General features: G+C 56.7%; 2 protein-coding genes across 2 annotated transcripts; both read left to right on the top strand.

The window, feature by feature from the left end:
- The first annotated feature begins 450 nt into the window (after positions 1–450).
- Positions 451–6,106, top strand: MRPL38 (mitochondrial ribosomal protein L38). The gene is made up of 9 exons (XM_038157467.1): positions 451–583; positions 1,703–1,882; positions 2,750–2,878; positions 2,963–3,171; positions 3,488–3,560; positions 4,248–4,293; positions 4,623–4,781; positions 5,121–5,257; positions 5,539–6,106. Exons 1-9 carry the CDS (start codon positions 517–519, stop codon positions 5,673–5,675), a joined length of 1,137 nt encoding a protein of 378 aa, XP_038013395.1. The 5' UTR covers positions 451–516; the 3' UTR covers positions 5,676–6,106.
- On the top strand, positions 5,972–12,363 carry TRIM65 (tripartite motif containing 65). Its single transcript, XM_038157465.1, has 6 exons — positions 5,972–8,359; positions 8,950–9,045; positions 9,117–9,347; positions 9,612–9,783; positions 10,090–10,170; positions 11,283–12,363. The coding sequence occupies exons 1-6, from the start codon at positions 7,913–7,915 to the stop codon at positions 11,810–11,812; spliced, it is 1,557 nt and encodes a 518-aa protein (XP_038013393.1). The 5' UTR covers positions 5,972–7,912; the 3' UTR covers positions 11,813–12,363.
- Positions 12,364–14,024: the final 1,661 nt, after the last annotated feature.

Genomic DNA, 14,024 nt, shown 5'->3' with positions numbered 1-14,024 from the left:
AGAACGAGGGGGCTGTGCTGTGGGATCGCTGACGGGAGCCATGGACTCCTAAAAACGCCACCTTTTGGGGACAGCTCCACAAGGAGCCCGTGTTCCCAGGGGCTGGCATGTGAGGGCAAAGCCCCTGCAGGAGGGGCTGCGGGTTATAAAACTCCTGAAGCAGATGGTTCCCGGGTATTTGCGGGAAGCAGGAGCTCCAGTACAAACAACACAGGAGCAGGGCTGGCTTTGTCCTGCACTCAGCCTTGGTGTGAACTGCCCGCGGCACGAAGGAGGTTTGGGACACTTCCCTCAGCGGGGCAAGGGCGGGGATGGCGAGCCCGGGGCGAGGGACGAGCTGCGGCTCTGGGAACGCTTCTAATCAGGCAGTACGAGGGGCAGCCCCACTGCGGGGACCACCCGAGTCAGGCGCCACGAGGGACGGCCCCGTGGCAGGCGGGCCTTCCAAGCCAGGCCTGCGTGGCGCTGCGCCCGTCACGATGGCAACGGGGTCCTTTCTTGAGCGCGGCGCACAACATGGCGGCGCCCTTGCTGAGCGCGGTGCTTCGCGGGGCCCGCGGCGGCCGGAGCTTCGGAACGGCCGGTGAGGGACGGGAGAACCAGGGGAGCCCCGAAACCCACCGGGGAAGGGGGCACGAAGGGGAGGGTGTTCTCGGACGGCTGTGTCCCGAACGCCAGGCCTTGTCACTAGCGGTGTCCCCCAGGGTTCAATACTGGGCCCAGTGTTGTTTGATTTGTTGCTCAATGACTTGGATGAGGGGTCGGTGCTAATGCCACAAGCTGGGAGGGGTGGCCAATAGCCCAGAGTGCTGTGAGCCCTTCAGAGGAGCCTGGGCAGGCTGGGGAGAAGGGCAGAGAGGAGCTGCCCGAATTTCAGCACAGGCAAGTGCAGGGTCCTTCACCTGCGGAGGAACAGCCCCGGCACCAGCACAGGCCGGGACTGAGCGGCTGGAAAAGCAGCTCTGTGGGGAAGGAGCTGGGGCTCCTGGTGGACAAGGAGCTGTCCATGAGCAGCACGGTGCCCGAGGGCACGAGAAGGGCACTGGTGTCCCGGGTGCATCAGGAGAGCATTTCCAGCAGGTCAGGGGTGATGCTGCCCCTCTGCTCAGCCCTGGCCAGGCCTCCCCTGGAGCAGCGTCCAGTTCTGGGCTCCTCGGGATGGGAGACACGGAGCTCCTGGAGAGGGTCCTGTGGAGGGCCACAGAGATGGTCTGGGGACTGGGGCATCTCTGTCCTGGGGAGAGGCTGAGGGTGCTGGGCTGAGAGGGGCCCTCGTCCCTGTGTGTCCCTGTCGCAGGGAGGGCAGAGCAGGGCCCAGGCTCCGCTCCAGGGGCCCAGCAATGGCACCAGAGGCCACGGACACTGAGCGACACCCAGGAAATTCCACCTGGGCGTGAGGCAGAACTTCTTCCCTGTGCAGCGCCCAAGCCCTGAACAGATTGTCCAGTGAGGGTGGGGAGTCTCCCTCACTGGAGATACTCCAGAGCCATCTGGACACAGTCCTGTGCTCTGTGCTCTGGGATGAGCCTGCTGGAGCAGGGAGGTGGGAGCAGATGACTCTGGTCCCTTCCAGTCTCGCCCATGCCGTGACTCCGTGAACGTGGCTGTGGGACGTGGGGATGGCTCTGGCCCTGTCCATGCTCTGGCCATCCCCGGCTCGTTTCTGTCCTTCTGACCCCCCTGGGATGTGTGTTCCCCCCAGCCGTGCTCTGGAAGAGGGCAGCCCCGCTGGGGCCCATGCCCAACGAGGACGTGGACGTGGGGAACCTGGAGGTGCTGCCGAGGTACCGGAGCTTCGCGCGCTACCTGCGGCAGGCGGAACGGGCGGGCCGGGAGCCGCGCTGGTGGAACACCTACCGCCAGCACACCGACCCCCCCGCAGGTACCACGGCCCCAAACCACCCCCTGGGGGCTCTGGCACAGGCTCTGTCCCGTGTGCACAGTGCAGATGTCTCCAGGGAAAAGGGGTTTTCCAGAGGGAGGGAGGCTGGCCAGGCTGCCAAAAGACACGGAGTGAAGAAGGGATTCCTTGGAGCCCCGGTGGTGCAGACAAGGAGCCAGAGCTTCAGGCCTGCAGCCGATAACACAGCTGGGAATGGAGGCCCATGAGCTGGGGATAGAGGTGCAGAAGGGACAGAATCAAGTCCTGATTGTCCTTGCAGGTCTTTGCTATGGGAGGTTATTGAAAATCAAGCGACCCCAACATCTGGGAATGATTGACATCTGACTCCAAGGCTTTGGAATGCTGAGCATTTGCTTTATTAAAACTATACTATATTACATTATATTATACTGTAACTATACTACATCATACTTACTTCTAACTACTGAAAAATACTACTCAAAAACTCGTGACTGTCTCCCGACAGTCAGGACACAGCTTGGATGTGATAGGCTAATTAGCATAAACAATTCCACCAGAATCCAATCAAGCAACCACCTTGGGTAAACAATCTCCAGAACATATTCCACATGAGCACAACACAGGAGCAGCAAATGAGATAAGAATTGTTTTGATCATTCTTCTCTCTGTTCAGAGGGCATGTGAATACCACAGCAGGTGTCCTTGTCCATGGCAGGGTTGGAAGTGGATGGTCTTCAACCCAAACCCCTCCCAGCCCCAACCCTTCTGTGATCCTGATCTCTGGAACTCTCTGTCTCACACTCTCAGGCGTTTCACAGGGGTTTGTGTTTGGGTGGTTTGGGTGCTCACATGTTTCACCTCCTCTCTTTTCACCCCTCCCTGAAGAGCCTCAGACAGACATTGGCCTGCCACGTGAGAGGCTGTCCCGGAGAAAGGAGCTCAAGGAAAGAAAGAGGATCCTGAGGGAGAACCACCAAAATGCTGAGATGGAACGAGCGGCACGGCTCCGGACCGGTCAGTGCCCCAGCACCTCCCTTCCTGCTCCAGCTGCTCTGGGTGTCCAGCTGCTGCCTCTGCATCCTCCCTCTCTCCTTGCAGTGCTCATTCCCCTCGACGAGGTCAGGGCTGAGTGGGAGAGGACCAGTGGCCCGTTCCACAAGCAGCGCGTGGCCAAGCACTGCGGAGTGTTCCGGGACCTGTTCCAGGGGGCCACCTTCACCCCCTGGGTGGCCCTGAGGGTGCAGTACAGCCAGGAGGACGAGCACCTCGTGCCAGTCTATTATGGGAACATGGTGACTCCATCAGAGGTGTGTGAGGGGAGCTGGGAACAAATTGGAGCCTCTGGGAAGCCTCTTTCTGACAGATTCTTCCAACGGGCATGGTTCATTCCAGGGGATGCCTTTTACAAGGGTGTTTCCTCTGTGCTGAAGGAAGATACTTTATGGATGTAATAGGGGCAGAAATTGTAGGTTGTCTGGCAGGGGGCTGATGGTTGTTTATGCCCTGGTGGATTCCTCAGTGGCCTGGCATGCCCAGTCTGTGTTGTGTCCAAGCCTTGCCCAGACACAGTTCATGGGAGCTGTTGTGTGAGTGATTTACATTCTCTTTATGTTGCACTTTTAGGCTTCCAGTCCCCCTGCAGTGTCATACGAGGCAGACAAAGGCTCCCTCTGGACCTTGTTGCTCACAAATCCAGGTGAGCAGCAAGTTTTTTAAAGGAACATGTTTAAACTGGGTTGTTTCACTCAGCTTTTGGTTAACTCCTGATTCTTTTGGCTGCACAGAGATAATGAACACTGGAAGGGTTCAAGGCCAGGTTGGAGCAGCCTGGTCTAGTGGAAGGTGTCCCTGCCCATGGCAGGGGGTGGGATGAGATGAGCTTTAAGGTCCCTTCCAACCCAAACTGTGCTGTGATTCTGTGATGTTATATCTGTTAGACTGGAACATATTATATATGGCAGAAAGATTGTAGCCTCCCCAAATCTGTCAGAGTTGAGAGAGGGGACAGTGACACAACAGGAACTGTGTCTCACTATAGAGGAGACAATTTCCTGACTCCCATCTTTGTTACCTCCAAACTCCCCTTGGCAGTCTGCCTGGAAGGCAGCTTTGTTGACACTGTTCACCCTGAGAGACCAAGGCACAGTGAAGGATGCAGCTGCCCAAGAAGACTTCAAGAATCCTGGAATTAGATCTGCAGAGTTCTTTGCTCCTTGTTTTAAACTCAGTCCTATAGGATTGAGTTCCTTTTCTGCTAGGGAAGGAATGCTGAAGGGTCTTGAGCTGCTCCCTCTGGTCAAAGCAGGTCTGGGCATTCTCACTTCGGGGTGGATGCTGGCACCAGGGTGTCCCTAAGTCCCTTTTCCCTCTTGTGTGTTGGCAGATGGACATTTGAGGGATGCAGACTCGGAGTACCTCCACTGGCTGGTGTGAGTACATCAGAGGCAGGTGCTCTGTCCTTGTGGCTGGGCAGAAAGACACTCCTCCAACAGCTCAGAATCCATGGCTTTTCCTGGTGCTCCTGCCATCAGCTCCTTTAGCCCTGTGTTCTGGGTCCTGCTAAGGATGCAGGAGTTGCAGGTGTTGCTGCTGCTCAGCATTCTGGTCACTGGGTGGGATTTTTCCTGTGGTGAAAGCAATCTCTGCTATCTGTTCCCTTATCAAACATGCCAGAAATCACATCACAGCATGGCAGAGGGATTTGCAGTCCTGGATGAATCTGCTGGAGGGAAATGAGTGTAAATGTGTTTGTGTTCAGGACCAACATCCCAGGCAGTGACATCAAGGCTGGTAAGGAGATGTGCCACTACCTGCCCCCCTTCCCTGCCATGGGCACAGGCTACCACCGCTTCATCTTCCTGCTCTTCAAGCAGCATGGTCCCATCGACTTCAGCCAGGACGCTCGGCCCACGCCGTGGTAATTCCTCTGCTCACCTGCTGGGCTTGGCTCCTGCTGCTTGTGGGATTTGTGTACCTCTCACTGCACTAGAGGAGCAGCTCCTGTCACTCTGCAGAGTTCTCCAGGGCTGCTTTGGGTTTGTGTGTCCTCTGCAGCCACAATCCCAGCACTGCAGAGTCCTGTTGTTACAGAACAGGCTGTTAGAGGGTGGTTTGTCCTGCCCAGAAATGTACACGGATCTGGAGACACTGGGAGATTTCCTCTTAGTGGCTTCCTTTTCCACCTCTGCCCTGGGTGATGTGGAGCAGCATACTGCTGCAAGGAGAGGTTCACCTGGTGCTTCTGTCTTGTTTCCAGCTACAGCCTGAAGATGAGAACCTTTAGCACATTTGACTTCTACAGAAAACATAAGGATGCTATGACCCCGGCAGGGCTGGCATTTTTCCAGTGTCAGTGGGACAGCTCTGTCACTTCCACCTTCCATCAGCTGCTCAGTAAGGAATGGGGATGCTGGAGGGGGTCTGGGGGTGGGACATGGCCCTGTGGCTGCAGGCTCTAAGTTGGTCTTGGCACTTGTCCAGGATCAGCACAGACTGAGCCCTTCCTGAGCCATCCTCCTCCAAACTAACAGCAGCCTGAAGGAGCACTCCCTAATCCTTGGCTGAGGATTTTAAAATAACCCCAAGGGCATGTTTGAGCAGCCCTGTTCTGTGTGGGTGAAGGGGGGTGTGGGGTTCAGATGTGAGCCCCCCGCTGACCCTGTCACTCTCTGCAGACATGAGGGAGCCCGTGTTCGAGTTCGTGCGGCCGCCCCCCTACCACCCTCCGCAGGTGAAGTTCCCTCGGCACCAGCCCCTGAGGTACCTGGACAGGTACCGGGACACGGAGGAGCCCACCTATGGCATCTACTAGGAGCTGTCCCCCTCTGTGTCCGTGGGATTTCCTGTGCTCCCCCCAGTGCCTCAGGAGGGAAATGACAAAGTCTCAGCCCCTCAGCTCCCAGTTCCCCTGTGCTGGGAGCTGGCACTGGGTGCTCACAGCTGGCAGCTGCGTGGTCAAGGGGCTGCTTAACAAGAACATTCAAAGGGAATCCATGGCCAGGCTGAAACCTTGCTCCTGATTCTGCAGCAGAGCTGAGCAGTGGCTGGCAGACTGCATTTCCCCAGAGATGCTCTCCCTTGCTTCCCTGCAAGGATCACAGTTTTCCTTTTGCCTGTTTATGGAGCAAACAGAGCCAGGCCAGCCTGGATTTCCTCCTCTCACAGTGCTGCGGTTCAGGACTGTGTCAGATTTTATTTGTGCAGTCTTCCTGGAGAGATGAGTCTGATTAAACACTCTCTGAGCAGTGCTGGCAAAGCTGTCTTTATTGGGAAGAGCCTGTTACCCTGGCCAGTTGGCCCAGAGCTGGGGAGCTCAGCAGGATGCAGGAGAGATGGGCAGCCCTTCCACTGGCCGGAGTCACTTCCCTTCTTGGATGTTGTAGTTTGGGAAGAGTGTGGCTGCACAGGTGGTAAACCTGCCCAAGGTCAGTGTTTGTGGAGGTGGCTTCAGCTACCCAAGCACATGGACCTCAGCGTCCTTCCCCTCTCTCCCTGGGCAGGATGTACCTGGCGTGGGCGGGAGCAGAAGCGGAGCTGCCGCTGGTGGCCTGGCACTGCTGCTGCAGGTCCTGTTCCCAGGCCTTGGAGAGCCTCTGCTCTGCTGCACTGTGCATTTCCTGTTCACATGGACATGGACCCCCAAATACCAACATGTTCCTGCTGGTACAGCTGCCTCTTCCCAGCTCTGGTTCCCAGTGCGGGGTTCTTTCTGCCTTCTTTTCTGAAGTTCTTTCTGCCAGCAAATTGGAGCCTTCAAACAGCTGAGAATTGGCTGAACTGCCCCCCTGCTGCTGTGCTCAGGGCTGTTACCAGTTACCCCAGAGCTCCCTGAGCTCCTCCTCAGCCTGAAGGATTCTGGGGTCTGGTTTAAGCTGGGCTGAGTGCACTGGGGAGGTGCCCACGGTGGGAACACAGGTTCCAGGCAGACACACAGGTCATGTTAGCCTCTCTAAATATTTGGTCAGAGTTGACAGCTGCAGCCCAGAGGAATGTTTTGGAGCTGAAGCTTGCTGGGACATGCAGGGAGTTGTGACATATCCCAAGCCCTCTCCTGCATTCAGGGGGGTGGCTCGGGGCCTGCCTGTGCTATGGAAGCTGGTCTGGATGATCCGCAAGAGACCTGGTCCCTGCTTGCCCTCACCTGTGCAGGTGAAAGGGAAGCTGCTCCTGAGGGGAGGCTGGAAGAACGAGGCTGGGAACGTGAGCGAGATCACGCATGGGCCTGGTGCAGAGATAAGGCTTGGGCTGGGAAAACTGAAACTGAACTCTCTGACAATGAGGGGAAGGTTTGCAGTGCACAGGCACTGTGCTGGCCTCCAGGCAGGAGACTCCACCTGAGCAGGGATGGGTAGCCCAGGTGGCATCTTTATTCTGTTTCAGGGTGCTGATGTGCACAGGTTGCAAGGAAGTTCATAGGAAAAGGGGTGGTGGCTGTGCATGGGGACATGGCAAACAGCAGGAGCTGTGGTTTAAAAGATGCAAGGGGAGAACATGGTGCTGGTGTGTGTCACAGCCTTGCCAGGGCACAGGGAGGTGACATGTGGCCACAGCAGCAGTGGGTGCCTCTTGGCTCCCAGGCAGGAGCCTCTACAGAGGTTTCTGTGCCAGGAGGGGACTGCCATGCTCAGCTCAGGGACCCAGCCCTGGCAGAGCTGAGGACACTGCCTGGAAGTTCCCTCAAAGGGCAATAAAGGAGTGAAAATCCTTTTGCACATGGATGTGTGCCCGGCAAACGTGTTCATGGAGATACACTTTGCTCTGACGCCTGTCAGCCTCCTCTGTGTGTCTCCCTGTGCTGTCACTGCAGCATTCCATCCTCTCCGGAGTCTCTCACCGTGCTTCACAGCCCTCCCTCTGCACGGGGAGCAGCTCCAGCAGCCTGTGGCACAGCCAGTGTGACCAGGGGACAGCCACCGGGTGTCACTTCAGGAGTGCGTGTGGCCGGGAGCCCAGCCCCGCCTCTGGGCACGGCGTCACCACCTCCTCTTCCTCTGCGCTCACGAGTTTCTGTTTCCCCGGCTCCTCGCCCCGATCTGCGGCGCGGGCAGGATGGCATCACCCATGTCGCAGAAGCTGGAGGAGAAGCTGGTGTGCTCCATCTGCCTGGAGCTGTTCAGGGTGCCCGTCACCTTGCCCTGCGGCCACAACTTCTGCAAGAGCTGCATCAGCGACCACTGGGACAAGCAAAGGCAGGCGCCCGCCGGGGCCGACGCGAGCTACACCTGCCCCGAGTGCCGCCGGGGCTTCGAGCGGCGCCCGCAGCTGGAGAAGAATGTCACCCTGCACAGCGTGGTGGAGCTGGCCCGGGACAGCGAGGAGCGGGGCTCGGCCCCGGCTCGCTGCGAGGCGGCCCCGGCCGAGCTGTGCCGGCAGCACGGGCGGCCGCTGGAGCTGTACTGCGAGGACGAGCGGCGCTGCATCTGCTGCATCTGCACCGTCCGGGACTGCCGGCGGCACCGGCGGGTGCTCTTCGAGGAGGAGCGAGCCAAAAAGCAGGTGGGTGACGCGGCTGGGGCCACGGGGGAACGGGGGGTGTTGTGACAGCTCAGGAACGCACGACATCCACCTCCACTGCCCCGTGTCCTGCTGCAGGGACGTGATGTCCCTCTGTGTGCCACGCTGCCCAGCTTCAGATGGACAGGGGCTGGCCAGGGAGGTGCCGCCAGTGCCTGGCTGCTCCTTGAGGAACCAGGTGTTGCCAGGAGCAGCAGTGAGCTGGGTAATCCAGCAGCACGAGATGAACGGTGCCCTATGTGTTTGTTACCCTATGATCTAGAGGAAACAGCTAAAAATGGGGTGAAAGGCAGCACAAAAAATCATTTCTTTGTTATCCTGACGCAGTGTCCCCTTCCCAAACTGCCTCATTCCCTTTTAGGCTTGTCCTGCAGCCCTGAGAGGGTCCTGGGGGCCAGGTGGGCAGCATTGGGCTGTTCCACAGGATGTGCAACTGGACACAACTGAGAGAAATGACTGGATATGAAACTCAGTGCTCTGGGCTAGTTGAGGGTGTTCAGTCATAGGCTGAACTCTATGATCTTGGGGGACTTTTCCAACTATTCTATGTCATTCTATGCCTCCCTTCACAGACCTTTTTAAAAGAATCCCTGGAAAAAGCCCAGGAGGAATCGGAGAGGATTGAGCTGGCAATGAAGGAGCTGGAGATGCAGACAGAGAGCATCAAGGTAACACTGCAGCCTCCCTGTGCTGGCCTGTGTGGGGGAGCACACTGGTTCTCATGGCTCTTCCTTCCCAGGACTGCTCTGAGCTCAAAGATGGGATCCAGAGCAAATTCACCCACCTGAAGAAAGCTCTGGAGGATTTCCGGTGTCAGACAGTGGCCAGGATTGAGCAAGAGCAGAGGGCAGCACTGGAGCGTGTAGACAAGAACTGGAACGTGTGTAGGGACCGCCTGGATGTCCTTGGCCAGCACAGGGAGAGGGCTCAGAGCCTGCTGGCCTGCCCTGACCACAGGACCTTCCTGCAGGTACCACCCTGGCACTGTGTCCTCCTGTTTGCTTGGGCCTGCACCCTTTTGATGCCAGCAGAATCATGTCCAACCCACTCCCACTGGGAACATCCTCAGTTTGGCTCAGGGATGTGCTGGGGCTGTGGGGAAGAGCTGGTTTTTGGGGGTCCCTGAAATTGTGTGAGCAATGCTGGGATGCCCCCGTTGCCCACAGGGTGAGTGCAAATGGGTTTGCACAGTCCTCCCCAGACTGGTGCACGGCGTCTGTATGTCTGTCCACAGGAGTTCCCCCTGCTCCCACCTCTGGAGAGCCCAGAGGTGCTGGTGCCTGTGGAGTTTGATGTGGCTGCTGTGATCAAGCCCATCTCTGAGATCCTCACCAGCATCTCCAGGCTCCTGCTGGAGGACCTGCCTGGCTCTGTGGCCCCCAAAGCCCCAAGCCCTGCTGACCAAGGTAACTCCTGCTCTCAGGGGTATTTTGAACGGCTCTGAGTCATCCTGAAGATGAGTCTGGCCTGTGTCACTGCTGGGGACACAGCTCCTGGGCACGGGGGTTTGGGATGGGACACACACTCACTGGTCAGCAGGTGAAGTGGGATGAGCTGGGTGGCCTCCCTGTGGCCCCTCCTTGCTGGCACATGCCTGCTCCCAGGTTTGGATACAATGGACTTCCTCCTTCTTCTCCTTTTCTTCCATGAAGCCAGGAAGAAATAAGTTTTTGGGTGGCATTACTCAAAATGCCTGTTTCCATCTTCCACAGGCCCCGTGCATCCCCAGGAGCTGGCAGAGAAGGCTGTGGCCCCTCTCCCCAAATGTCAGCTCCGAGCTGAGCTTCTGAAGGGTAAGGAGCACGGGGGGCTGGAGGGACAGCACCTCACTGGGGTCCCCTGCAGGAAGAGATGTCACCAAGCCAGGCTCCTTCCCAGGAGGAGGGTGGTTGTGGCTGCAGGGACAGGGCCTCCTTCCCTGGTTCTTCCAATGTGTCTCCCTAAAAGCAGAGAAGGGTGGTGGATGGGCAGGGTGGATGGGCTGGGGTGGGAAAGGACCCACTAGGGAGATTAGCAGCACCAGGAAGTGCTTTCCCATGGAACTGAGGCTGTCTGATATTGGATCAGTCACTGCCCTGCATGGCACAGCCCCAGTCCAGGGCCCTGCCTGCAGTCATTGCTCTCTATCCAGGGATATGGCCTCAGCATTCCTAGCTACAGTCCTTCATGACCCCTTTCCTCCCCAGGCCCATCCCTCTCCTGTGTTTTTTAGGAAATTCCTCTGTCCTCCTCTTCCCATCTCCTCCCTGTTGGGAAGAGGTCTGGATAATGTTCAGGCCACGTTGGTCATGTCACTCTTGCCAAGGAGGCAATTGCTGACTATGGGACCTGTAGGAATTCCTCCATCAGGCCCCACAGAACATTCTTAGGGTTATTATAGGAACCCCCTGTTATTTATGGGCAGCAGGCAGGAGCCCAGCCAGCTGCCAGGCCCAGGTGTTGGGGGAGGAAGGTGGGGTGCTGGTGGCCAGGGAATGCCCATGGCAGGAGCTTTCACAGCCCATGCAGAGGAGAGTAACTCCCTGCAATACCATATTTGCTCACTAAACACCTGGTTTTCTCCCCCTCTCCCAACCCACACTGGTACTTTTTGCTCTTAAAACCAAGCACATCCCTGTCAAAATGGCCACAGAGCCACTGTGGTCACAATGGCCACTCGGTTGTGAGTTGGGTTGTGCAAGGACTGTGCAAAGCATCATGTCTCAGTGCCTCAGCAGCTGTTTCTGGACTTTTCCATTCCATCTAGGGCAGGTGTTGCATCCTCCCCATTACCCTTCCCCTCCAAACAACTTGTTCCCTTCTATTTCGGGAGCCAGCCCTACAGAATTTAAACCCCATCACTGCTGGGAGGGCATAAAGGTCTGATGAAGCATTTCAGCTCCATCCATGCCCTTGCTCCCCCCAGACCACCGCAACCTGACCTTCGACCCCGAGACAGCCAACAAGTACCTGGAGCTGTCCAAAGGTGCCCACAAAGCCAAGCACCGTCCTGGCACGGTCCCTGGGCAGGGGCAGGGCCCCCGCTTCGAGCCCTGGCAGGTGCTGTGCACACAGGGCTACGGCCCCGGCCACCACTACTGGGAGGTGAAGATCTCCAGCCACTCCGTCATCCTGGGGGTCACCTACCGGGGGCTCCCCCAGGAGCAGCAGCAGGGCCACAGGTTCAACATCGGCCTGGACGGGGGCTCCTGGGGGCTGCAGGTGCGGGAGGATTGTTACCTGGCCTGGCACAAGGGCCGCGCCCAGAAAATCGAGGAGCAGCTCTACAAGAACCTGGGGGTCAGCCTGGATTATGGCAAGGGGCTCCTCTCCTTCTACGGCCTTGGGGAGAGGACAAAACTCATCCACTCCTTCCACAGTGTGTTCACTGAGCCCCTGTACCCCGTGTTTTGGCTGTGTGAGGGGCGAGTGGTGACGCTGTGCCAGAGGGACTGAGCCAGAGCCACCGTGCTGAGCCATAGCCAGGCTGGCAAGCCCCAGGCTGGTGCCAAAGTGGAGCTGCAGCTGAGGCTGTCATGGTGCAGTGGGACCTCAGTGCGGAGGCAGGCGTGGAGTGCAGGGTTTTAACAAGAGCTGATGGGGACAGACGTGTAAATTAACCTGTTTGATTTGCATATGCAAATATCACACTAGTGACACATGACAGGGCTGGAGCTCACCGTGGGTGCCGGTCCCTGCAGACAGAGCAAGGGAATGGGGGATAAGGAAGATGAAAAAAATGAGATTTTCCTCTTTCTTCTATCCCTGCCAAACTTCCCAAACTTGGGGAAGGTTTGGGATGAGAGGGACCCCAGAGGGAGGTGCTACTGCCATGGGGTGCTCTGAAACAATTTGGAGGAACCTCTCTGCTCACACAGAGAGGCAGGTCCTGCTCCCCCCAGCCCCTTGTTGGTTTCCTCTTGCTGTTCTCAGACCTGGCAGAGCAACTTCTCAGGGTTCTAAGCTGCAGCTCTTTGTACGATGCTGCTTTTCCCAATAAAGCTTTATTTTCTTACTGGTTTGACCTTGCTGCTGTTGGGAGATGTGGGACCCTGCAGCACTGGGGGTGGGGGGGAACTGTGTACCCCTACTCTCACAGCCATCCCTGCAGGGCCCCATCCTGCCTCTCCGTGTCCACATGGGGCCTGTGACCAACCCTTGGAGCGACCAGCAGAGCCAGAAGGTGCTTTATTTACTGTAGCACTGTGATAAGGAAACCTGGTTTCCTACTGCTCTGCTCCAAGGTTGATTTGGCACATGTCACTCTTGTGCTGAGAATGACACACGAACAGGCAGTGTTGGAGAAAGAGCAGAGAAGGCTTTATTCAAGAGAATAGCGTGGTTTCTATAGTGATACCATACATTTATTTGGCTAGCTAACAAAAACACCTTCCTCATACACCATCCTTGAGAAGAACAGAAAGATGAAGTAGGAAAACACCACCTGCAGATTGTTTATACTTAACAATTGATCACATTCTTACAACTCCCTGAATTCTCACAAGCCGCTGTGAGAAACGCTTGCCGTTTCTCTCTCTCTGTCCCATGGCATCCACAGGTCCCCCTTTTTTGTTTAAAGATGGAGGCAGTGTTTGTAGTCCTCTGCGGGGCCCCTTGCAGAAAGGAGAACAAACACGGCTCCAGAGTCCCTCCAGCAGATGCCAGAGACTGAAATGGCCAGAGAGATCGGGTCTTGTTTTTGCCTCTTATAAAATACACTATCAATTCTAAGTCATATGCTTATTCTGATTCAAAACAGTCCTTTTCAGAAAACAGTATGAAATTCATCCAACTCGTGGAAGGGCCATCTGATTGATGGTCATCATCTTGGCCCTCATCTTGGTAGTTATCTTGGCCATCATTCAAAGGTTGCCTGTTGGCCACATTCGGGTTTTGATGTTGCAAGTCAGGGTGGACACACTTTGCAGGTACCCACTGCACTGCAGTATCTGTGGGGACACGTGCATACCCACGACCACAAGTGACAAGGTCATATGGGCCTTCCCCGTTTCCCAGAGCCATCAGTGAAGACAGCGGGCCCTTGCACCGGCACCCGGCTGCACTTTGGCCATGACGGCAAACCTGCTGTCTGCCAGCCGCCGCAGCTCGTGACTGGGCATACGATAAGCAATCTGCCCAGAAAAGTTTTCCAGCGCACTCTGCAAAGGAGCGCTAATGGCAAGGCTCCATTCAAAATCCTCCCGCTCCACAGGAAGAATGATCCCCGCTGGATCGGCAGCCATCAACTGCAAACACTGCTGAGGGCATTTGATTATCAAACAAACAATCAGCTTGAACAATGAAGGCACTGTCTTCTTTGGCTGGTGGGGCAAAAAGACCCACTCCAAAACATGCAAGGGATCAGACCTCTTGTCACTCCACTGGCCAGTGATACCCATAGGATGAAAATCTGGATCAGTAACGAAAACAGTGACATCAATGGAAGGATCTATTTGGTGAACCTGTGGGCAGAAACAGCCCTCTGGACCTCCTTCAGCAGCCATGCCCATAGGGGACTCATGAGTCCCGGCCCACACAAGCAGGTTGAACAACGAGGCGTCGGATACCGAGAACCCCCTAAAGCGAAGGAGGTGCCTCCACACATTAAAAACCCAGTTCTCCTCCTCTTGTCGATCCCCCATCACGGAAACACCGGCATCCAGCCCCA

The sequence above is a fragment of the Motacilla alba genome, chromosome 18 (genome assembly GCF_015832195.1).
Source record: "Motacilla alba alba isolate MOTALB_02 chromosome 18, Motacilla_alba_V1.0_pri, whole genome shotgun sequence".
Lineage (NCBI taxonomy): Eukaryota > Metazoa > Chordata > Aves > Passeriformes > Motacillidae > Motacilla > Motacilla alba.
This window is presented reverse-complemented; position numbering and strand designations above follow the sequence as displayed.

Excerpts from the sequence above, each read along its gene's own strand:
- MRPL38 (XM_038157467.1), top strand. The coding sequence starts at position 517 with ATGGCGGCGCCCTTGCTGAGCGCGGTGCTTCGCGGGGCCCGCGGCGGC. Across the intron at positions 1,883-2,749 it reads GCACACCGACCCCCCCGCAG|AGCCTCAGACAGACATTGGC; the intron begins GTACCACGGCCC and ends CCCTCCCTGAAG. Across the intron at positions 4,782-5,120 it reads GACGCTCGGCCCACGCCGTG|CTACAGCCTGAAGATGAGAA; the intron begins GTAATTCCTCTG and ends TCTTGTTTCCAG.
- TRIM65 (XM_038157465.1), top strand. The coding sequence starts at position 7,913 with ATGGCATCACCCATGTCGCAGAAGCTGGAGGAGAAGCTGGTGTGCTCC. Across the intron at positions 9,784-10,089 it reads CCCAAGCCCTGCTGACCAAG|GCCCCGTGCATCCCCAGGAG; the intron begins GTAACTCCTGCT and ends CATCTTCCACAG. Across the intron at positions 10,171-11,282 it reads CCGAGCTGAGCTTCTGAAGG|ACCACCGCAACCTGACCTTC; the intron begins GTAAGGAGCACG and ends TGCTCCCCCCAG.